The sequence below is a fragment of the Bos indicus x Bos taurus genome, chromosome 6 (genome assembly GCF_003369695.1).
Source record: "Bos indicus x Bos taurus breed Angus x Brahman F1 hybrid chromosome 6, Bos_hybrid_MaternalHap_v2.0, whole genome shotgun sequence".
NCBI classification, from domain to species: domain Eukaryota; kingdom Metazoa; phylum Chordata; class Mammalia; order Artiodactyla; family Bovidae; genus Bos; species Bos indicus x Bos taurus.
Genome location: NC_040081.1, coordinates 94,849,253 through 94,875,491, shown reverse-complemented (window position 1 = coordinate 94,875,491; position 26,239 = coordinate 94,849,253). Strand labels below are relative to the sequence as shown.

Below are 26,239 nucleotides of genomic sequence, written 5' to 3'. Positions count from 1 at the left end.
CATACCTATATATATATACTTATACATGGTGTTTGTATATGTTTATATACTAAAGCTGAAACTCCAGTACTTTGGCCACCTCATGCGAAGAGTTGACTCATTGGAAAAGACTCTGATGCTGGGAGGGATTGGGGGCAGGAGGAGAAGGGGGCGACAGAGGATGAGATGGCTGGATGGCATCACTGACTCGATGGACGTGAGTCTGAGTGTACTCTGGGAGTTGGTGATGGACAGGGAGGCCTGGTGTGCTGCGATTCATGGGGTCGTAAAGAGTCGGACACAACTGAGTGACTGAACTGAACTGAACTGATATAGATATATACATATTCAGATACTATACATACCTAGTATTTTGCAAGCATTATATATAACATTTATATACAACATTCATAGGTAACTATGAAATAATACTAATTCTTGAATTCAACTGAGTTACCTCTGGCTTATCACATTTCATTTGGAGAAGGCAATGGCACCTCACTCCAGTACGCTTGCCTGGAAAATCCCATGGACAGAGGAGCCTGGTAGACTGGAGTCCATGGGGTCACGAAGAGTTAGGACAGGACTGAGAGACTTGACTTTCACTTTTCACTTTCATGCATTGGAGAAGGAAATGGCAACTCACTCCAGTGTTCTTGCCTGGAGAATCCCAGGGATGGGGGAGCCTGGTGGGCTGCCGTCTATGGGGTCGCACAGAGTAGGACACGACTCTGTCTATCACATTTCTTTTAAAAGGAACTTATAGAAATAATATCTATATCTAAAACATCTGAACCACTGAAAAAAGGAAGCACATTTTCAAGAAATTTTAGTCTTTAAATAGCAGCTCTATAAACTTTTAATTTTCATAAAACCCTACTCTCTCCCAGGGCATAGCCCAAGACAACATCCCCAGGCAGCAACTTTGTGGGGATTGTATAAATGTATATAATAAGCAAATAACCTTATAACTTACACATTGAAAATATTAGGTGGGGGCTCCTGGGGATGAAGGACTGAGAGGAGGCCTGCTTTTTCTAAATTCCAGGCTCTATAGCAGTGTCAACTCAAAGCATAAAAAAAAAAAACTAATAAATCACATTTGCAATTAGTTGACCAGAGGGAGAAAGAGGACACTCAGAAAAAGATCCAATTACACTAAATAGCATTTGAAACCTGGGATCACCAAACTTAAAAATATACTCAAAAGTTATGAGTGTGGGAAAGTAAATCCCATCTTCTTCTTATTTCCTAACTACATTTAAAGAAAATTATCTGGGAAAATTGCTGCAAAATTAGAGCTTCAAACCTTATTAGTCCATGCAGGTCAAGTATGCCAGTTCTAAAACTATATCATAACTTTTTTACTATTTACTTTCAATAAGATGAAACAAAAAGAGTAGCAAATGTGCCCCTGAAATGAAGTTCTCCATGTATTTTGTATCTGTGCATTATGCAGAGAAATCTCAATGCTCAGGAAATAGTCATTTCCCTTGGAGAGTTCAGACCTCATAAAATTCACATATAATTTCTGCTGACAGCAAATTAATATAGATTCAAATCTCATGAATATTGTATATTTTATAGGATTACTTTTTTAAAGCATATCCATTTAGTAAATGGCTTTTAAGTAAGCTTATGATCCTAATATTGATAATTAGATCTTTCTAAAACATACTGTATTCTGTTGTAAATAGTTTGCTCTAAAACAATTTGGAGTCTTCATTAAGACAAGACTAGATACAGAAAAGTAAGCTGTAAATGCTGCCCTTGATACAATGACATGCATTCTGCTGATTACAATAGTATCACAAATTCAAAGGTCCAAATAAGTGACCATATGTTATTTTCAGAGTCAGCAACGAGTCTAAAAAAGATGCTAGTTTCCAAATCAATGACAGCCTACCAAACATTAAATGACTCAAAAAAGTTAAATTTAGGATGTTTTTCTAAGTGGGGGGGGGGGGGGGGGGGGCCGGGGGGGGGAAACCTATACTGATGTAATTAAAGGTTATTTAGCAGCAATGTCAAAAAATTAGATAAACTCCCAGAAGAATTATCTCATTTTCCCAAATCCAAATTCACGAGTCTACCTAGTACATAGACCTATAGATTCCTTTTTCCCACCTGTGAGTGGCCTTTTCCCCTCTCAAAGGCAAGCCCTTTCCTTGTGTTCTGAATCCCATTCCTCCAGCAAAGATCCCCTCTGTCCTCTACAGCATCAACACTCCTCTCTCTATGGGTCATTCCCATTGACATAAACTTGGTTAATACACACTTTGGCCACCTGATGTGAAGAGCTGGCTCATTGGTAAAGACCCGATGCTGGGAAATATTGAAGGCAAAAGGACAAGGGGACAACAGAGGATGAGATGGTTGGATGGCATCACCAACTCAACGGACATGAGTTTGAGCGATCTCTGGCAGATGGTGAAGGACGGGGAAGCCTGGCGTGCTGTAATCCATGGGGCTGCAAAGAGTCAGGTGCAACTTAGTGACTGAACAACAACAATGATCCATCTTAAAGCATAATAAAATAAATTTCCTGGACTCTTGACCCTGTACCAGTTAGCAATCAATATCTAAGTGATACTTCACTGCAGAAATCCTCAAAAACAGTTGATCTTCCTTATCTTCACCCATACAACTTTTTCTTTACTTACTCCAAGGAGACACTTAACCACAGTCTTCCACTGAAACTGCCCTTGCCAGTATAATCCATGATATTTACCTACCCCAAAACAACAGCAAATATTTTATCTGTTGAATTGATGGGGTTTTCATGGATTGAATTCTGTCCCCCTCGAAATATATGTTAAGATCTTAACCTCTAGTACCTGTGAGGACAACCTTATTTGGAAATAGGTTTTTTGTAGGCATAATGGAATTAATATTAAGTCATATTCAGGGTAGGGAGTTGCTAATCCCATATGACTGGTGCCTCTATGAGAACAGAAAACCCAAACACAGGTACACAAGGAGAAATGTCTTGTGATGACAGTAGCAGAGATCAAAGTGATGTCTCTACAAACCAACCAAAGTATACCAATGTGCCGGGAGCCAGCGTGAGGAACTCCGCCCATGGCAAAGGTCATGAGGAAGGAGGCTTGGCATAGGCAAAGGCAGGATCGAGTCTCAGGAGTCCCCCTGGAAATTCTCGAGCATCTACCCCCAAAACCAGAGTCTGCCTACTTTCTGCTTTGCGCTCTCACCTACATCTCTGACTTTACGGGGGGCTGTCCCCCACTACCTCTCTCTGAAAAAAGAGTTAACTTACAGCTCCAGTTAATAAAGTTCCTGGGTGTGATAGTGTTTCAACCCACAAACTCCTTTGGAAGTCCTCTAGCCTGCCTGAATAGGTTTTTCCGGCCATATGTGATTGTTCAGAGTCTCCCGACTGTGAGAGGCATGAGATGTTCTAAACTGTCTAAATACAGATTCCTTTGAGCAGTTAAAAGATTGATTAGAATTGTATTGGTGAAGGGTTTTTCACTTGTTGGGCCAATGTTTGCTGCTAAGTCTCCATATCCCTTACCTGCTGTGTCCCTGGCAGTGTATTGATTAATATAATTGGTGTAAGTAGTAGCTTTAATGTTTGTAACCGTGGACCCTTGAGTTAATTCTTTTTCTTGTTGTAGCCCACCACACCTTTGCCCTATAGGAATGCAACTTTATCTAATGCTTTCGCCTGACTAATCACCTTTAGAGAAAAATAAGTTTTCTGAAGAAAGGGTCTTAAAATGTTAACAGGCCTCCAGGCCAGAAGATGATGCAAATCACCTAAACTTTTGCAGATGATAAGTTTGCAGGAAGAAAGCCTGGCTTACTACATGACTCTACCCCTTCCCCCACTATCCTCTATGCATAACTTAAGGTATAAAAACTACTTTGGAAAATAAAGTGCGGGCCTTGTTCACTGAAGCTTGGTCTCCCCATGTCGTTCTTTCTCTCACCTTCTGGCTGAATTATTCAGCCTCTTTTCTCTATTGAATTTCCTCACCGAGCTATCCTTATTTAGCCACTCTTTATATCTTTAATTAACATTTAAATAAGCTGTTGTTTCCTGATCCCGGATGCCGTCTTCCCTTCAAATTCCCTGGATCCACCGGGGCTGGACCCCGGCACCAATGATTGTCAGCAACACCAGAAACTGAGAAAGGAATGGAACAGATTCTTCCCTAGACCCTTCAGAATGTTTCTGCTGAACTGTGAGAGAACAAATTTCTGTTGTTTTAAGCTGCTTGGGTTATGGTAATTTCCTATGGCAGCCCTGGGAAATTGATATATCCCCTTATGTAGCCTCTCAGCAGCAATTGCCATGGCGAGCATTCTTTCCTTGGAGTTTTTTAAAATTTTTCTGTTCACAGCATGGCTCTCACCTGATTTTTCTCCTATGTGCTATTTCTCAGCTTCCTTAGCTACTTCTTCAACACATTTCAGATCTCTATATGTTGGAGTGTCTTAAAAATCTGTCATAGAACCTCACTCTTTTTACCTATACTCTCTTCCTGGTTAACTTTTGCAAGTTCATGATTTTACATACCATTTAGATGTTGTAAATAATCGGCCTGCAATCGTGGAGACCTGGGTTGGATCCCTGCGTTGGGAAGATCCCCTGGAGAAGGAAATGGCAACCCACTCCAGTATTCTAGCCTGGGAAATCTCATGAACAGAGGAGACTGGCAGGTCACAGTCAATGGGGTCTCAAAGAGTCAGACACGACTGAGTGACTAATATTTGATGTTGATAACCTTCAGGTTTACATGCAAGCCAAGACTTCTCACAATTTCCAAACCAATATATGTAAATGACCAATCCAATTCTCCATTTGGGCATCTAATAGGCATCACAAAATTAATGTAGCCAAAATATAACTATTTCATTATTGATTCCTGAAATAAGTTCCCCAGCCACACAAAATGCCACCATCATCCCCACCTGTTCAAATGATACACCTAGAAGGCATCCTAATTTCCTCTTTCTTTAAGATTTTACATCCAATCCATCACTGAGTCTTGTCTGCTTTGCCTCTAAAACATGGACACGATTCAGTTGAGATGAACTTCCATCTATCTCAACTACAACCATGCTGTTTTAAGAGCTTCTTCTTTTGCTGATTGACTAGAAGAGCTCCCTAACTTATCTGCTTGCTTCTGCTTGACTTCTTCCCCATATTATCCTACTGTACACAGCAGTGGTGAAGTCAATCTAAAGTGTAAGCCAGATCATGTCACTTCTCTACTTAACATCATCCATCCATTGACTTCTTATCACAGTAATAAAAGAATAAATATAAACATTAAAAAAGAATAAAATAAAAATTCCTTATAACCTGTATGGTCCAGCTTCTGACCTTCTCTCTGACCTCATCTGTCTTTATAATCTCCTTCAATAACTGCCTTCCAGTCATTTCAGTTTTCTTATCATCTCTTGATTATGCCATGATTGCTGTTATCTCCGGAGATTTTAATACATGTTCCTTCTTAATGGGATATATTGCACCCTCTCAAATATTTATCTCTTTGGGATATCTTACTCTTCACATTCCATTACTATCTTCCTCATTTCATTCCAGTCTCAACAGATGTAACCTCCTTAAAGTGATTTTCCTATACACAGTAGCTAAAGCATCCAACCACTGTCTGTTCAATCTCTATATCTGATATTCTAATTCTGTGCTCTTCATAGCACCCATCCAACGTTGAAATTAACTGTTCCATTTTTGTTTTCCTCACCTAGAAGGTAATGGCACCCCACTCCAGTACTCTTGCTTGGAAAATCCCATGGATGGAGGAGCCTGGTAGGCTGCAATCCATGGGGTCGCTAAGAGTCGGACACGACTGAGCGACTTCACTTTTCACTTTTCACTTTCTTGCATTGGAGAAGGAAATGGCAGCCCACTCCAGTGTTCTTGCCTGGAGAATCCCAGGGACGGGGGAGCCTGGTGGGCTGCCATCTATGGGGTCGCGCAGAGTTGGACACGACTGAAGTGACTTAGCATAGCATAGCATTCTCTATCTCACGCTCTAAAATACAAATGCTTTAAGGTCACAGATTCGTCAGTGTCGCAGTGTCCCAGAGACTAAAACAGTTCCAGGCTTGAGCAGGTACATAAGAAGCATGAGATTGGAAAATAGATCAGAGGCAGCCAAGAAAATGATAACAGGTGTTATCATTTAAGAGGCTGTTATAGTAATATATTTAAGATGTGATGGGGGTTTGAATCTAGATAAATGCTATTTGAGATGGTGAAAAGTGATGTAATTTGACATATTTAGAAGAATTTAGTAGCTCATTCCGGAGAAGGCAAAGGCACCCTACTCCAGTACTCTTGTCTGGAAGATCCCATGGACGGAGAGGCCTAGTGGGCTGTAGTCCATGGGGTTGCGAACAGTCCGACACGACTGAGTGACTTTACTTTCACTTTTCACTTTCATGCATTGGAGAAGGAAATGGCAACCCACTCCAGTGTTCTTGCCTGGAGAATCTCAGGGACAGGGGAGTCTGGTGGGCTGCCATCTATGGGGTCGCACAGAGTCGGACACGACTGAGGCGACTTAGCAGCAGCAGCAGTAGCTCAAGTCAACATGCATGAGAAAGAATTAAGAGTTTATTATAACTTACATACTTCTGATTGAGTAAATAAGTGAATGATGCTGTTATTCATTGTTAAAGGAAATACCAATGGGATAGAAAGGTTAAAAAGGCATTTTTGAGAGGCATTAGACCATTTCAGAACAAACCATGGGCCTCGGGTCTCTAAAGCTGTTTGTGTTTTTTGGTGGTACTGCCTAACCACGGGCCATTTTTCAACCCTGAGAAACCTGACTTCTATCCTTACTATGGATGGAATTTGTTCTTGTCAAGTATTTTTTAAAGTAAATATTCCCAAACACAACAGATCCTTTTCCAGACCTATCCTGCTTGATCACTGATGATCATTTGCTTTTTCTTGAAGGTCCTTACCATGGATTACTATGACACCACATTTTTCTACGTGTCTTCCTCCTTTCTAGCTGCTCTTTCCAAAAAGGGTCAGATAAATTCCAACTTTTCTGTTGTGATTTACAAAATCCCCCAAGTCTAGTGTCCACCCATGTTTCCAACCTCACCTCTTTTAAATTTCACTCTGCCCACTTCCACCAAGAAACTTTCCCTGATTTCAAGTCCAGGATCATTCTATACAATTACCTAACCAAAGAGTGATATTTTTTCTTTCTGAGGTACACTGAGGATTTTATCTGCATGTGACATCTTCCAGTGACATGATAAAAAAATACAACTTTTTTAATTAAGAAAACTTTGGTAAAAATAGACACTCTTATAACATATTTTCCTGTTGCTCTAAAATTTGCATCCTGCTACTTCTGATTCTTTTCCTGTAAGTCACTCATTACAGTTTCAGCATGAATATTTGTCTATTTTTACATACAGAAGACTGTTATCACCAGTATTATATTAGTAAAACATGAAAGTAAATATTCCAAATAATATTAGCAATTTTAAATATCTGATTTAGCACAAGTTTTAATAAAGCAAAAGCATATCCTCCTTGGATGACTCAAAATCATCTCTCTCCATTATGTGGTTTCTAACACACCTCCAAACATAGGACTATAGGGAAGACTCTATCTTCTAGAGACAGCATAAAATCAGGTATGCAGTGGGAAAACCTTCAAGATGAGTGTTAAGAGATGAGGCTAAAAAGAAGCAGGAAGTTTCAGCATAGCAGTAGCACAAAGTTGGAGATGACAACCAGTCTGCCACATATAGGCATTTTCTCCACAACAAATATGCAGAATGATACTAATATTTTTCACCATGTAGCTACTTCTACAGATATAAACTGACATAATTTTTCCACATATATTCCAATAATAAAGAGCTCTGTTATATCCCTAATGAACTACCTTTCAGAGACAGTATTTAAAATTATATTATTAACTAACTAGATATTACATACTAATGTGCCTTTAAGGTATACGTTTTTAATCTCTGAATGAAATGTACTCACGCTCACTTTTCCACTGCGATTGTCTTCTTCTCTCACTGCCAAAGCCTTCAGAAAATTATCATGTAGGTCTTTACCAGCACTTGTTAGTGTCCTAAAAAAAAAAAAAGCAGGTCTCCAGTTATAATATATTAGCTAAACAAATATATTGAAAATAATCTGGGTACAAAAAAATAGCCTTCTTTATTTCAAGTGACAATTCCTTCAACATGAAAACTACAAATAAACAGTATACACAATTCACAATCGTTATAATTATACATAATTATAATAAACTATCAGATTCTTAAATTTAATTTCATACAGTTATAGAGTCTTTATTTTAAAATAACTGGAATCAAGATTATAAATAATATCAATACTCATGGCAGATATAGTTAATTGCACTTACATGTCCATTTTATTCTTTTTATCATGTCATGGAATTCAAACTATGTACTCTCCTCACTATCCATAATAATTTAAAATGGACTGTAATCTAAGCACAATTATTTAATATAATAAAAGTAAAATATTAGCCACTTAGGCCAATTCAGTTACTGGAATAGAACGCTATTTTAGCTCTATGAGTGGAGATACTCAAGGCAAGACAGGAAACCAGGTTATCTTTGTCAAAAAAAAAGAAAGTATTAAGAATTCAAGAGAGAAATTACTTTCTCTGGAAATAAATTTTAAAGGAAATTTATCACAATGATCTTGATCAAGCAACACTGAACCACAAAATAAAGAGTGAGTTCAAAAGTGATTACAAAATAACAATCCTTTCTTTATTTGGCAATATTCTATATATTCAACAAACATTTCTACTGTGTATCTATTATGAACCAGGAACTATACTAAGGACAAATTAATGAGATATGATTCCTGCTCTCAAGTTGCCTGTGGTCTCATAGAAGTCAGTAGATACAGAAACATTATAATATTACACTGTGTGATAAGTATAATAATAAAGATATGGATGGATTTTGAGTTCATAAGAGAAATATCCTAGGTATTCGAAGAACAGTCAACTTAGTCTTAAGCTTTAAAGCTATCATTGAACTAAACATTAAAAGATGAGACAGCATTAGCCAGTTGGAGGGTGGGAGTAGTGGAAGAGGGAAAGAGTTATGAGTAATTACAAAGGAATTCAAGAATAGAGATGAAAATCTGTACCCTTGAAAGTGGAAGTTAGTCCCTCAGTCATGCCTGACTCTTTGTGACCCTGTGGACCGCAGCCTCCCAGGCTCCTCTGTCCACAGAATTCTCCAGGCAAGAATACTGGAGTGGGTTACCATTTCCTTCTCCAAGGGATCTTCCCAACCCAAGGATCGAACCCAGATCTCCCACATTGCAGGTAGACTCTTTACTGTCTGAGCCACCAGGAAAGCATTGAGTAATTATTAAAAAATTAATTGGGTAATCATTACCCTTGGGTAATTTTTTAAAAAATCAGAGAGTAAGTACAGGAAGGGAGGGAGAAACCATATAAAATTAACAAAAGCTAACATTTTTACAGACATACTGTTGTAAATATTTAGTAAAAGTCATTCAGCTAATTTAGAGCAGATCTATTTTCAAACCTAGGAAGTGTGGTTCTAAAACTCATTCTTATAACCAACAGGCCATGCTGCCTTTCCAGGAAGCCCTTATATGCTACATTAAGGAGCCTGAACCTTGTCTTCTAGGACATGTTGAACCACAGGGTCATATGCAAGGAAATACGATGGTCAATGCTGTATTTTAGTTATAGCATCCAGTGGTTGTGGTAAACATAACCTGGAGGAGAAGCACACTGGAAATATTAATTAGAGAGCTTTGGTAAGAGATAATGAAGACGTGACTTAAAGCAGCGGTGGTAAGAATAAGAAGAGGTAGATTTGGGAAGTACTTAATAGGGAAATAGACCTGGGATTTCTTTTTCTAAAAAGTTAAAGAGAGATTATTACCAGGTTTCTTTAAATCAATATGGGCATATACAGCATGTAACCTAATGATTATTTTGTTGAACAATACATGCAACTTATTAAACTAATCATAACTTGTCAGCTTCTTCTTTACTAGTTTTATATGCCTTGGCTTATAGTATCAATGGACTTCCCAGGTGATGCTAGTGGTAAAGATCTCACCTGCCAATGCAGGATATGTAAGAGAGGTGGGTTCAATCCCTGGGTTGGGAAAATCCCCTGGAGGAGAGCATGGCAATCCACTCCAATATTCTTGCCTGGAGAATCCCATGAATAAAGGAGCCTGGTGGGCTATAGTGCATGGGGTCACAGTCAGACACGACTGAAGTGACTTAGGATATGTATACACGCATAGTATCAATATCAACTAATAATCAAAACACCTGTGTGTGTGCATGCTCAGTCGCTCAGTTGTGTCTAATGCTTTGCAACCCAATGGACTCTACCCCACCAGGCTTCTCTGTCCATGGAATTTTCCAGGAAAGAATACTGGAGTGGGTTGCTGTTTTCTATTCCAGAGGATCTTCCCAACCTGGTGATCAAATCCATGTCTCCTAAATCTCCTGCATTAGCAGGTAAATTCTTTACCACTGGGCCACCGGACATCTAACTATACATAAAAATAACTACTAATTGGTACTAAAGGAGACAATCATGCGTTTGAGAAATTTTTCAATCTGTTGCTCTATTTAAAAGTAAGTCTTCCATATTATAATACACCTATGTACTTCTGCCATTAAATCTCCAAAATATCAAATTATTTTGTCAGAAGCTTGCCCAGAGAGAAGTATTGCTTCTCCAGTGCTCACAAAATAATCCTCTCTTCACTTCATCACTTTCTACCTAATTTCCTACTTATGATAGGAAATATTTAAAACCACAGTGAGTTAGAAATTATCTGTGAAGTCTGAACAGAAAATTAGTTTTACAAGTGTTTCAGTTAGGACTGGTTAGCTTATACTAAGCTAACAAATACCCCAAATCTCTGTGGTTTAAAATTACAAATGATTGTTTCTCAAAAAGCTGTGCATCCACAGCAGGTTGACTGTGGCTCTTCACCCTGGAGGGATGTACTGGGAGGCTCCTGAAAATAACCTCTATTTGAAACATCTTTGTTACTTTGCAGAGGGAACACCATCACTTGCTGGCTCTTAGAACATCTGCCTGTAAGAGACTCATGGCACTTCCACTCTATTTTATTGGAGAAAGCAAGTGCCACGCCTGAAATCAACAGAATAGAAAAGGATAATCCTGCCTACGGAAAAGTAGTAAATATTTGTAAACAGTATCCCATGTACCCATTGCCTTCAACAGCATAATCAAAGATGAGTACATAGCGCAGTAAACAAAAGCAATAAAGAAAAGAATTTCTGAGCAAAATTTAAAGGTACAGAAAATGTGTTCATGCAGTTGATTGCATTTTAACCAAATAAAGACACTTTTGGACAGTATGATCACTAAACTTAGCTTCACAGAAGAATATCTTTCCGCAGACCCACAGAACATCTAAAAACTATGGTTGAAGAAATGAGACAGACTTTGGTCTGTGTTCTTCTGTGATAGCTATAGGCACTTATTGGTTTTGCCTTCCTGACAACCTTCGCATTTTTTGAAAACAGAACCCTAATTTTTATTTGGAGGGCTTCCCAGGTGTCACTAGTGGTAAAAGAATCTGCCTGCCAATGTTGGAGATATAAGAGACGTGGGTTTGATCCCTGGATCGAGAAGATCCTCTGGAGAAGGGAGTGGCACTCTACTGAGTATTCTTGCCTGGAAAATTCCATGAGCAGAGGAGCCTGGAGGGCTTCTGTCCATGGGTCACAAAGAGTCAAGACACGACTGAGCGGCTGAGCACACATACACTTTTTATTTGGAAAATGGTCCCTCTCACATTCTTTGCTCTGGTGACACAGTCAATGGTACCCACTCACTCACAACTCTTACCTCCCAAAGCTCAGCGGATGAATATGCCTCAAACTTACCTAATGTCACGTCATCTCATGGGAATGCATATCATAAAGAGAGAGATCCAAGGTTGCAAAGAAACTGGAGTTGTATTAAGCTGAATTAAGCTGTCCTTAATTCCTACTAGATAGCCTCATCATTCAACTTTTTCCTCAAATCTACAATAATCAGTGTCCCTCCAGTAAACCCCCTTTTTGATTTAGTTCATTGGAATTGGTTTCTATTGTTCACAAGCAAAACCTATAATTGATATGATGGTTATCCAGCTAAGATACTGCAGAGCAACAAATATTGTTTGATTCCACTTGTACAAGATACCTAGAATAGTCAAGTTAATAGAATCCGGAAGTGCAATAGTAGATGACGGGGTCAAGGGGTCAGAGGGGAGGGAGAGGGAATGGGGAGTTAGTGTTTAATGGGGACAGAGTTCCAGTTTAGCAAGGTGAAAAATTTGGGAAACAATGAGTGGTGAGAGCTACTCAGCAATAGGAATGCACATAGCGCCACTGAACCATACAGTCAAATATAGTCAAAATAGTATGTTTCATGTTATGTGGATTTTACCACAATGAAAAAAAAAATTTTTTAAGTTACTTTAGCGGGCGGTCCAAAGATGGTGCAGGAATAGGATGGGGAGACCACTTTCACCCCCGCAAATTCATCAAGAGATCGTTTGAATGCTGAGCAACTGCCACAAAACAACTTCGGAACACTGGCGGACACCAGGCACCCAGAAAGGCAGCCCATTCTCTTCGGAAGGAGGTAGGACAAAATGTAAAAGACAAAGAGACAAAGAGTTAGGGACAGAGACCCATGCTGGGGAGGGAGTCGTGAAGGAGGAGAAGTTTCCAAACAGCAGGACCCCCTCTCACTGGCAGGTCTGTGGGGAGTTTTGGAATCTCAGAGGGCAACATAACCGGGAGAAAAAAAAAAAAAACAATACTGCAGCAGTCCTAAAGATTTCTGTATAGTAAGTCTACTCCCCACTTTTCCTATCCCCAAACACACCTTATTTTGTTGTAAATCCTTAGAACATTACAGATAAAGTCCAATCAGATTACCAATCTCAACCCTAAACATCCAAAGTAAACATCATTATCATTTTGCACACAGCCTTCAGTTATTTTCAGTTGTTTATGTATATACTCATGTACCCATAAAAGTATATACTGTATCAATATCATTTTGTGAGTGGTTCATTTTATTACATATTTTGCAACTTACTGTTTTACTGAATTGTTATTGTTCCTAGGAATAGATGTTTATGCAAGTGTCAAGGAAGATCATATTTATTCCCAGGTTTATCAGACATGAAAAACCTCTGGAATATAAGGCTAAATAAAAAGAGCTTATAATTGGTTTCAGTCACTGTCACTTTGGGGTTTTCAATTATTTTTAACTGTTAACTTCTCAGTCATGTCCAACTCTTTGTGACCCCATGGACTATAGCTCTCCAAGGCTCTTTTGTCCATGGAGTTCTTCAGGCAAGAATACTGGGGTGGGTAGCCATTTCCTTCTCCAGGGGATCTTCCTGACACAAGTCTCCTGCATTGCAGGTAGATTCTTTACCATCTGAGCCACTAGGGAACCCCTATTTCTAACTAAACTTAATCTAAACTGATACTTTCACCATATGAAATGCTCACTCTTTCAACAAAGATGTTGTTGTGGGATTGGCTTGATGATCAAATTAGACTTTAACCTAATCTGTAATATACTGAAGATATCCCAGGAGACTGCACAATTTATCTAATTAAAATGAATTGCTTTTTAAATAGTCAAAATGTTAAGTATTTAAAATGGAAACATGAGATAATGGAAATCAAACTGAAATATAAGACAGGACATCAGTCTTTAATTCTTATTCACTTACCAACTGATTAGTCCAAGTCATCAAGTTTTTCTGAACCTGGGTTTCATGATGAGTTGAATAATCTCTAAGTAGCCTAGCAGCTGTATGTGTTAGTTGCTCAGTTGTGTCCAACTCTTTGCAACCCCATGGACTGTAGCCCATGAGATTCCTCTGTCCATGAGATTCTCCAGGCAAGAATACTAGAGTGGGTAGCCGTTCCCTTCTCCAGGGGATCTTCCTGACCCAAGGATCAAACCCTGGTCTCCTACATTGCAGGCAGGTTCTTTACCGTCTGAGCCACCAGGGAAGCCTTAAACTTTTAATTTAAAATGATCATACTCCATCATCAAGCACCAAACATCATTTATTTATAATAAGTTTAAGAAATGTGACTGCCACACTGACAATACATGAAGACAATATTGTTCCTTTTTAATATTATTCAAGTCTTACATACACAGACTTAACATCATTTCTTATAACCTCTATGAGGAAGATAATAGTATTTTTGTCATATAAACTAGGAACAGAGAGGATACAGTCTAAAAGCCCTAAGCTATTTGCAGCAGGGTAAAAAAAAGTTATATAAATAATCAATTATTATAACATGCTACATCTGAGAACCTGAAACTTCTCAGCAAGAAGAAATACTGGGAAAGAAAGGTAATACAGAGTGTGTGGTAAGGAATTCTTAAATCTTTAACATGATTTACTCTTACTTAACTAGATTTATTTAACAGTCAGTGACCTGAGAAACCTTGCTTAAATAAATATTACAAAAGGAGTCACTTCCTTAAGAAGTGAAGTATTTCTGTTACAAAATCTGAGGGTTATAAGTTTTAAAAAGGCAAACACTCCATCTATGTTGTTTACACTCCACCACACTTTCAAAATAGGGTAAAAGTCATATGTATGAGTTAATTTTTACCAACCTTATTTAATCATTAGCTAAATGTATTTATATAATTCTACATGAATGACTCTAAATATATTCTTAATCCTCAAAAATTAAGCTACTGGTTTTATGATTTAATTATGTTGTTTAAATAACCCACATTCACATTTTATATTTCTAGAATTTATATCCAGCTCATTAGTACTTGTTTGAAAATATGTTTTAATTTAACCTCTCTGTACCTCAGTTTGTTTAAAAGGATGTTTTTGTATATTCGGTTTAGAAACATTAAGTGCAGAGTAAAGTAAAAACTAGCAAATGGGTAAAATATTTATTATTAAAACTCTATAATATTATCTTCTTTAGACACAAGCACACTAATTTATGAAAGAGCAGTTTTTCACGGGTAGCTTTATTTCCCATGATAAGTTTACTGAGAAAATGATTTGTAAGTATGTGTATTTGTACGGTCTCAAATAATATAACTTGATTTTTTAAAGGCCAAAATAGAAAAAATGTTTTGGCAAACTTGATTAAAAAATACATAATTTCAATTAAAACAATGTGTGAATTTTTAGATAATTCATTTGAGTGTTTCAGTATGAAATTTTTTACAGTACTTTAACATAGTCTTTTACTTTGTCAGGGAGAGATGATTCTGTACTTTTCCAGGACAACATGATATATTTTGCTTTAGTCCTTTGCATAAATTAGGAGAAGAAAAAATCTTAGTTTCCCCTAAATAAAGTGTTTTATAACTATCTTTTAATTGGTAAACCCTCACTTTCCTTTCCTCAATGTATCATTGTATATTTGCAGGGGATCTTCCCCACCCAGGGGTCGAACCCACATCTCCTGCATTACAGGCAGATTCTTTACCATCTGAGCCACCAGGGAAGCCGAATAGTCAGCTCAGACTGCCATAACAAAATACTATGGAATTTACCATACCATAGACTGGGTGGCTTCAATAATAGAAATTTATCAAGTTCTGTACATCAGAAGTCTGAAGTTGGGGCACCAGCACGTTCTGTACCTGAGGAGCGCTTCCTTTAGCCTGCACCTGGCTGCCTTCTCATTGGGTCCCCCACAGCAGAGAGAGAACAAGAGCAAATTCTCTGGTGTCTCTTCTTATGTGAACACTAAACCAATCACGAATGCTCAGCCATCAGAATCTCCTCTAAACCTAATTACCTCTCAAAGGTCAGTCCCCAAATACCATCCCACTGGGGGTTAGGGTTTCAACATATGACTTGGTAGGGTCAAGTGGGGTGGATGGGGTACACAATCCTATTTATAGCATGGTTTTTTCCTCTCTTCAGAATTCATTTCCCACCTTTTCTCTTGCAATATTCTGTCTTGCTTGTCTTATCACTTCTTTGGTACAACTTGGAACTATTTCAGATTTTCTTTTATCCTATGGAGAATGTTAGCAAGTCTTACCTCTTGAGAGAGCAACCCCACATCCAAGGAGCAGTGGCTGCGCGGGCGCAGGAGGGCCAAGAGGAGCCACTCCACGTTCAAGGTCAGGAGGGGCAGCAGTGAGGAGATACCCCTCGTCCAAGGTAAGAGAACCCAAGTAAGACGGTAAGTGTTGCAAGAGGGTATCAGAGGGCAGACACACTGAAACCACACTCACAGAAAACTAGTCAATCTAATCACAGGGACCATAGCCTGGTAAACCAATGAAACTAAGCCATGCCCTGTGGGGCCACGCAAGACGGGCGGGTCATGGTGGAGAGGTTTGACAGAATGTGGTCCACTGGAGAAGGAAATGGCAAATCACGTCAGTATTCTTGCCTTGAGAACCCCATGAACACTATGAAAAGGCAAAATGATAGGATACTGAAAGAGGAACTCCCCAGGTCAGTAGGTGCCCAATATGCTACTGGAGATCAGTGGAGAAATAACTGCAGAAAGAATGAAGGAATGGAGCCAAAGCAAAAACAATACCCAGTTGTGGATGTGACTGATGATAAAAGCAAGGTCTGATGCTGTCAAAAGCAATATTGCATAGGAACCTGGAATGTCAGATCCATGAATCAAGGCAAATTGGAAGTGGTCAAACAGGAGATGGCAAGAGTGAACGTTGACATTCTAGGAATCAGCGAACTCAAATGGACTGGAATGGGTGACTTTAACTCAGATGACCATTATATCTACTACTGCGGGCAGGAATCCCTCAGAAGAAATGGAGTAGCCATCGTGGTCAATAAAAGAGTCCAAAATGCAGTACTTGGATGCAATCTCAAAAACAACAGAATGATCTCTGTTCATTTCCAAGGCAAACCATTCAATATCACAGTAATCCAAAACTATGCCCCAACCAGTAATGCTGAAGAAGCTGAAGTTCAACGGTTCTATGAAGACTTACAAGACCTTTTAGAACTAACACCCAAAAAAGATGTCCTTTTCATTATAGGGGACTGGAATGCAAAAGTAGGAAGTCAAGAAACTTTGCCTGGAGTAACAGGCAAATCTGGCCTTGGAATACGGAATGAAGCACGGCAAAGGCTAATAGAATTTTGCCAAGAGAAAGCACTGGTCATAGCAAACACCCTCTTCCAAGAACACAAGAGAAGACTCTACACATGGACATCACCAGATGGTCAACACCGGAATCAGACTGATTATATTCTTTGCAGCCAAAGATGGAGAAGCTCTATATACAGTCAGCAAAAACAAGACTGGGAGCTGACTGTGGCTCAGATCATGAACTCCTTATTGTCAATTTCAGACTTAAATTGAAGAAAGTAGGGAAAAATCACTAGACCATTCAGGTATGGCCTAAATCAAATCCCTTGTGATTATATAGTGGAAGTGAGAAATAGATTTAAGGGACTAGATCTGATAGATAAGAGTGCCTGATTAACTATGGACTGAGGTCCGTGACATTGTACAGGAGACAGGGATCAAGACTATCCCCATGGAAAAGAAAGCAAAAAAGCAAAATGGCTGTCTGGGGAGGCCTTACATATAACTGTGAAAAGAAGAGAAGCGAAAAGCAAAGGAGAAAAGGAAAGATATAAACATCTGAATGCAGAGTTCCAAAGAATAGCAAGAAGAGATAAGAAAGCCTTCCTCAGCAATCGATGCAAAGAAACAGAGGAAAACAACAGAATGGGAAAGACTAGAGATCTCTTCAAGAAAATTAGAGATACCAAGAGAACATTTCATATAAAGATGGGCTCAATAAAGGACAGAAATGATATGGACCTAACAGAAGCAGAAGATATTAAGAAGAGGTGGCAAGAATACACAGAAGAACTGTACAAAAAAGATCTTCATGACCAAGATAATCCCGACGGTGTGATCACTCACCTAGAGCCAGACATCCTGGAATGTGAAGTCAAGTGGCCTTAGAAAGGATCACTACAAACAAAGCTAGTGGAGGTGATGGAATTCCAGTTGAGCTCTTTCAAATCCTGAAAGATGATGCAGTGAAAGTGCTGCACTCAATATGCCAGCAAATTTGGAAAACTCAGCAGTGGCCACAGGACTGGAAAAGGTCAGTTTTCATTCCAATCCCAAAGAAAGGCAATGCCAAAGAATGCTCAAACTACCGCACAATTGCACTCATCTCACACACTTGTAAAGTAATGCTCAAAACTCTCTAAGCCAGGCTTCAGCAATACATGAACCTTGAACTTTCCAGATATTCAAGCTGGTTTTAGAAAAGGCAGAGGAACCAGAGATCAAATTGCCAACACCTGCTGGATCATTGAAAAAGCAAGAGAATTCAGAAAAACATCTATTTCTGCTTTATTGACTATGCCAAAGCCTTTGGCTGTGTGGATCACAATAAACTGCAGAACATTCTGAAAGAGATGGGAATACCAGACCACCTGACTGGCCTCTTGAGAAACCTATATGCAGGTCAGGAATCAACAGTTAGAACTGGACATGGAACAACAGACTGGTTCCAAATAGGAAAAGGAGTATGTCAAGGCTGTATATTGTCACCCTGCTTAGTTAGCTTATATGCAGAGTACATCATGAGAAACACTGGGCTGGAAGAAGCACAAGCTGGAATCAAGATTGCCAGGAGAAATATCAATAACCACAGATAGGTAGACGACACGACCCTTACGGCAGAAAGTGAAGAGGAACTTTAAAAAGCCTCTTGATGAAAGTGAAAGAGGAAAGTGAAAATGTTGGCTTAAAGTTCAACATTCAGAAAACAAAGATCATGGCATCTGGTCCCATCACTTCATGGCAAATAGATGGGGAAACAGTGGAAACAGTGTCAGACTTTATTTTAGGGGGCTCCAAAATCACTACAGATGGTGACTGCAGCCATGAAATTAAAAGACGCTTACTCCTTGGAAGGAAAGTTATGACCAACCCAGATAGCATATTCAAAAGCAGAGACATTACTTTGCCAACAAAGGTCCGTCTAGTCAAGCCTATGGTTTTGCCAGTAGTCATGTATGGATGTGAGAGTTGGACCATAAAGAAAACTAAGTGCAGAAGAATTGATGCTTTTGAACTATGGTGTTGGAGAAGACTCTTGAGAGTCCCTTGGACTGCAAGGAGATCCAACCAGTCCTTTCTGAAGGAGATCAGTCCTGGGATTTCTTTGGAAGGAATGATGCTGAAGCTGAAACTCCAGTACTTTGGCCACCTCATGTGAAGAGTTGACTCATTGGAAAAGACTGTAATGCTGGGAGGGATTGGGGGCAGGAGGAGAAGGGGATGACAGAGGATGAGATGGCTGGATGGCATCACTGACTCGATGGACATGAGTCTGAGTGAACTCCGGGAGTTGGTGATGGACAGGGAGGCCTGGCATGCTGCAGTTCATGGGGTCGCAGAGTCAGACACGACCGAGCAACTGAACTGAACTGAACTGACCTCTTGAGATATGCTAGATTAAGTTACGACAGACAATTATTTGTTCCTCTCCAGCTATCTTTAGCAAGGTGCAAGCAATTTCAAGTCATGTAACCACAAAAAATTTTAAAAAGCCCAAATGACAGACCATAGGAATTTGCCTCAAATAGCCTAGAGAAAAACTTTGTTTTTTATCTTGAATGTGAATTTAAACAATAATATACTCATTATAGGATATATGCGATATATAACTAACAAACATTAAAAACAGCATAAAACTTAAATATAGAGTTAACCAATTATTTCAAAGCCAACCCCTGTAACTTATCACCAAGTCAAGAAACAGAGCAATGACAACAGTCTAGAACTCCGATTATTCCTTCCTGCTCACTACTCCATCTCCCATCACCACCATCACCAAAGGTAACCACTTTCTCACTCTTATGAAATCCACTCCCTTGCTTTTGGCTTATATGTCTTCAACTTTCATGATCACCATTTCCTTTTATCACATAAGTATCACTGTACCCCCTAGACAATATAGTTTAATTTGCCTGTTTTTGAAGTTTCTACAAATGGTATCATGAAGTATGTGTTTTTCAAATTTTGTTTCTTTTCATTAACATGTTTGTATGTTTCACACATCTTGATGCTTGTGGTTGACTCTCATTTTCACTGAATTCTTTTATATTAACACACAACTATTTATTTACCATTTTTATTAACATAGACCTCAAAGTTGTTTCTCCTTTGGGTCTATTATAAACCAGAATTTCCTGTACATGTGTCCTGAGCAGAAATTTCTCTAAGAAATGTAGCTAGCAGTGGAATACTTGTGTTGTAGGGTATTTGTAACTTTAACTTTACAAAACAATGCCAACTCCTTTCCAAAACAGTTGAACCAACTGACACTACCATTACCAGAAAATAAGGGTTCCTTCTGATCCACGTGAACATGAGAGTTCCTTTTGATCCTCATCACTCCCCAAATGTTGTATTTTAGGAGTTTTTAAATTTTTTTTTATTTTAATTGGAGGCTAATTACTTTACAATATTGTATTGGTTTTGCCATACATTGACATGAATCCGCCATGGGTGTACATGTGTTAACACCCCTCCCACCTCCCGCCCCATATCATCCCTCTGGGTCACCCAGTGTACCAGCCCCGAGCATCCTGTATCATGCATCGAAGCTGAACTGGTGATTCGTTTCACATATGATAATATACATGTTTCAATGCCATTCTCCCAAATCATCCCACCCTCGCCCTCTCCCACAGAGTCCAAAAGACTGTTCTATACATCTGTGCCTCTTTTGCTGTCTCGCATACAGGGTTATCATTACCATCTTTCTAAATTCCATATATATGTGTTATTATACTGGAGTTTTTCATATCAAGTAATTTGGTGTGTTTGTACTGTCTTGTCATACCTTTAATTTGCTTTCCCCTGATTACTTTTATGTTTCGTATGTACATACTTTTATGTCTGATCTACATGTCCTCTGAATAACAGAACGAATACCAGAAAATGTATAGAAGGGGAAAAAAGCAACCGGTGAACAATTTCAAGTCCTTTCCTTTGAGTATAAATTCAATAGGCGAATCTACCTTTAATACCAAGGGATAATTTTCTGAAGATTCAAAAGGAAAAAAACAGTGGAGCTAAATCCAGTGTGTGGTTTTTGAGTCTCTTGTATTTTCTTGTAATCTATTCTTGGTGGCTTTTCTTTCTTTCTTTTCTTCAAATGTAATTGAAACAATGTTCCTTAGGAGTCAGGTCAGTCAGGATTGCATTTAGAGAGATTTATGAATACAGATGGGAAACGGCAACCCACTCCAGTATTCTTGCTTGGAGAATCCCAGGGAAGGGGGAGCCTGGTGGGCTGCCGTCTATGGGGTCGCACAGAGTCGGACACGACTAAAGCGACTTAGCAGCAGCAGCAGCAGCATGAATGCATAACTTTTACATTACATACTATGATTTCCATAGAATTTCCAGGAGGTCATCAATTTATATTCTAATAACTTTCAGAAAAGGAGTAGAATACTTGAGGAATGTGGTTCATTTGCTGATGAGAAGGAATGAGAATCAAATTTCCGTTAGGAAGATGAATGGCACCACCTTCCCACCCTTTTCTGTGTGAAAGAGTTTTTAAGTTATCAAACGTACAGTAAAGCTCTCAACATCTCTGGGAAAAACTTTAACTGTCAGAAGCACACAGACGAAAGACGAGAAGTGCTAACACGCACACTGGACAGCTGTTTCTTTTCATTTTCTATTTTGAGGAAAACCCAAGTGGGAGTCCTGAAATCTGTGGTATCTGACATCAAACTCCACTCCCCCTGGAGGAAAACTTGTGCTTTTCTTTGAAGGGACAAAATGGTTTGGCTTCTGTGTGAGAAAGCATCAATGGATTCCTCATTTCTTGGTAACTTTGGCAAATTTATCGAGATAGTTCTTAAATATGGTAGGTTAAGACGTTCTCACACTTTGAGGGGAGAAAAAAGACAACTTAGAGAGGAAATAAAAGTTCTTAGTTTCTGAATGTGTTCGCTTTTATTCTATAAACATTAAAATATAACTTCACTTTCACTCTCCTCCGAGAGGCAGCTAAATCTTTTATCTGGTTTGAAATACACTCCCTGATTTCCTGGTTATATTTATACAAGCCAATTAGAAAACAGAAAGCAAGGAAAATAACCCCGTGTTTGATATACTAGCCTTTAAACTCTCTTCAGGCATCCGTCTTACTGCTTTACATCATAAAAATATTATTTACATTTACAATAGAACACGGAGGTCGATCATGCACACGAGGCTTTAGAAAGTCAAAGGTCTTGAGGCTCAACATTTTGATGCTATTTATACCTAGTCTCCATGTGTGTGTCTCTTGTTAATAATGTTTGAAAAATTCTATATAAGGTGGAAGACAATCTGATATGATGAAATTCCAGGGGGCAACTACTCACCAGAGAAAAGCAGTCTAAGCAGAAAAGCCACGCTGCATTTCTCAACAACCATATGAGGCAGGTAGAGACTTTCAAGCATCAAGACAGTGTGTACTTAAAGCAGAAGAGTATACAGATGAGGGGGATACAGTAGGAGGGGGTATACAGAAGGAGAGGAGTATCCATGTGGGACCTCGGGGAGAAAGATACCCAAAGAAGGCTGTTAGGAAGCCTTGGTTCCTGTTGTCCCCCTGTATGAACCTCTGTGTTACCCTTTCAATAAGAATTGCAGCACTGGGATATAATTCTGACCTTTAGTGACAAAGAAGAGTTTAGAAAAGATGGGACAGCATTAGAATGGGGAAGGAGGAGAGAGAGCGAGAGAGTCAGAGAGAGAAATAAGTATCCTAAACTGCTATGCTAAGGAAGATTCAGCAAAGCTCTAAGTCCTTGAACCAAAGTTAGCCAATAAAGAGTTATGGCTCCCAGAAATGGATCCACGCTTAATATTCCTGCCACACTCAGTCACTGGGGGAAAGCAGCCTATGGCAGGTGTGGCATGGGTGCAAATGGACAACAGGTTTCAAAGAGCATCTGACGGGGCCCTCAATGAATTACACTCCTTATACAAGGTGCCTTGTTCTTACAATCAGTCTCCTTCCATCCAAAAGCAAAAATCCTGAAGTTCAAAAACACCATCATAATAAATCATTTTTATTGTTGTTCAGTTACTAAGTTGTGTCCGACTCTTTGTGACCTCATGGACTGTAGTCTACCAGGTTCCTCTGTCCATGGGGTTTCCCAGGCAAGAATACTGGAGTGGGCTGTCATTTTCTTCTCCAAGGGATCTTCCTGATGCACGGATTGAACCTGTGTCTCTTGTATTGCCAGGTGGGTTCTTTATCACTGAACCACCAGGGAAAGAGCTAATATCTCATTCGCTTTATCATAGAGTCCCAAATAAAACTTATTATCATAAGTTTTATGATAATAAAACTTTTATGATAAGTTTTATGATAATTATCATAAGCCAATATTATCAACAATATGCTTTGAAAATACTTTAAGGTGCAAATGCAAATCTTTTTTTTTTTCCATTTAAGCTATATCCCACTAGGGACATATGACCAGATAACTGTGTTTTAAAGTCACCACACTTGGGAACTTCCTTGATGGTCCACTGGCTTAAGACTCCACGCTTCCACTACAGAGGGTGCAAGTTGGATCCCTGGTTAAAGAATTAGCATCCTGCATGATACTCAGCATGAGTAAGAAATTTTAAAATTAACAAAAAAATAAAGTCCCCACACTTGAAAAAGATACCTTCTTTGTAACTGTGATCCCAGTTACATACACAATTAGGTTCATTTATTAATTTTATTTAAGTTTTTAAGATATATAAAATTTTTCCTTATGATTATAGAAAATATTCTTAGAATCCTAAAGTCAAATCTACAATGTAGAGATTTTAAAGAAGCCTAGCTTGCATCTTCCTTAGTTTTTTTCTATCCTGTTCTATTCCCTCCCTTCTATACAGATCCTCAATTTAAACAAAAGGATTGACTTGATATTGCTTTTTTAATTGCTATTTTTTAAAGATAAGCATATCTATCTATTATCTTGCCAGCTTTATATTTATTTTGTAAATAGTAGCATCTTATACCCATTTATCTCAACTTTTCTTTTTCACTTACATTACAGTCAGAAAATTACGACATAGTAGAAAGAGACATTGTCACTCCTTTCTTAGGTGCATAGTACTCTACTATATGGATATATTCCAGTACAGTCGCTTGGCTACTGATGGTCATTTGGGTTGCTCCCTCTTATTTACTAAGACAAATACTGCTTTAATGTATAGCTTTGGGCATTGGTCATTCATATTTTTGCCAGTATATTTTTAGGATAAATTCCTAGGTGTAGAATTCCTGGTTAAAGAATAAATGAGTATTTTATTTTGTTAAATATTATCAAACTCTCCTTCAATGGGTGGGCCATTCGGTAGTCCTTTCTGTCATTTATAAGAATATTATTTACAAGTTTCTGCATACTCTCATCAACAAAGTATATTCCAAAGCTTTTAGGTTTCTGCTGGTTTCATAGGTGAGAAACTAACAGTACATTTTTTTGTATTTATCTTATTATAAACAAAAGCGAACATATTTTCATATGTTTGCATTTCCTCATTTGATGAAGGATCAAAACAGGAAAAGACAGCTCGTGTAGTAAAGTTATATTTTGACATCTAAATTTTGAATCTCTTCATCTGTCTCTCCCTATGCTCCAATCAAGATGTGCAGTTTTCCAAATACACTAATCATAAAGTATCTGTCTAGACCACTGTTTTTTAAAAGACTTACTGGACATTTTTCAAAATGGCAAAATAGCATCTTCTATCCTACATAATCATATGCTTTGTGCTCATGCCATCCTTCTCAACAGGAGTAGTCTGTTTTCTCCACCTCTTTGAACCTGATTATTCTGAACAATGGAATACAGGGAAGTAACACTGTACCAGTTCTAATTACCAGACAGTAACTGAACTGGCATCTTCTCCCCATCTCTCTTGGAACATACTATCTTAGAAGCCAACTGCTATGTAAGCCAACTACACTTAAGACATCCATGCTGTGAAAAGCCCAAGTCACATGGAGAAAACCTGAAGCAGGAGCTGCCACTTGGAGAGAAGGAGAGAGACAGACAGACACTGGTAGACAGAATACTGAGGCATAAGCATATCAGTGAAGAGGCCATGTTGGAAGCGGACCCTCTAACTCCAGCCGCTGCAGAGTCTATTGAGCAAGGACCAGATTTCCAGACGAGCCCTTCCTGAAGTTTTGACTCACAAAACTGTGAGCAAAACAAAGCAGATATTTAAAGCTGTGGTGTGTTTTGCATAAAAAGAGATAATCATAATACATATTTACTTAGAAGATGTGGAATGAAATTTATTTCCTATGGAAAAATATAAACCTTTATGTTTATGCTCCAAATAAATGATTCTTACATTCAGGGAATGGAAAGACACATTTTATTTTCATTTACTTTTCATTGCATAAATTTGTCTACCATTCATAACTGGCTATTCATTCACACATGCTCTAAGAATAAAGCTACTAGATGTAGTAATAAACTCTTGTTCAAAATGTATTTAAATTTTTGTAAAGTCAGCTTTCATGTTAGCAAAATATTTCCCTTTTTCTATAATTCTTTTTCTCTCTAGAGCTTCCTTTGTAATATTCTAGACCATACAAATACTTAGGAGACATATTAAAAGACTTTAAAGTCTAGATAATAAAATAAACCACTCACTTCCAATAAAAAGCATTATGGTCCATGCTATTCTGGTTGGGACTTTCACCTGGCTGGCTCAGAGTTGGTGGCATAATTATATATATTTTAGGAAAATATTTAACAGGTCAGGGCCAGGTAAAAGATATTTTTGTTTTTTTATTTCCAATTGTAGGCACTGTCTACTTCATTGAAAGCAGAGTCTATTTGACCTGACCTACTTGCTGTCATGTCTTACAGACTGTAGCCCACCTTTGTCCATGGGATTTTCCTGGCAAGACTACTGGAGTGGGTTGCCGTTTTCTCCTCCATGAGATCTTCCTGACCCAGGGATTAAACCCACTGTCTTGCATTGCAGGAAGATATTTTACCACTCAGCCATTAGGGGAGTCCAGAATCTATTTATATTTCCCCAATTATAAAAGTAATCAATTGTGGTAACCTGTGTTAACCAGTACCATAGTCCAATTTAAACAAGCAATATTTTAATACCTTTTATTAACTAAAGTCTCATGT

The 26,239-nt window shown here is 38.5% G+C and overlaps 1 protein-coding gene across 2 annotated transcripts in view; it reads right to left on the bottom strand.

The window, feature by feature from the left end:
• Positions 1-26,239, bottom strand: part of CFAP299 (cilia and flagella associated protein 299) — a 714,944-nt gene that overhangs the window by 431,369 nt on the left and 257,336 nt on the right. The window contains exon 3 of one of the 2 annotated variants that reach the window (XM_027544866.1): positions 8,000-8,084. In XM_027544866.1, the coding sequence (XP_027400667.1) occupies positions 8,000-8,084 (85 nt within the window). Of the gene's footprint in view, positions 1-7,993; positions 8,085-26,239 lie in introns of both variants that reach the window. The other variant, XM_027544865.1, reaches the window with a different exon arrangement.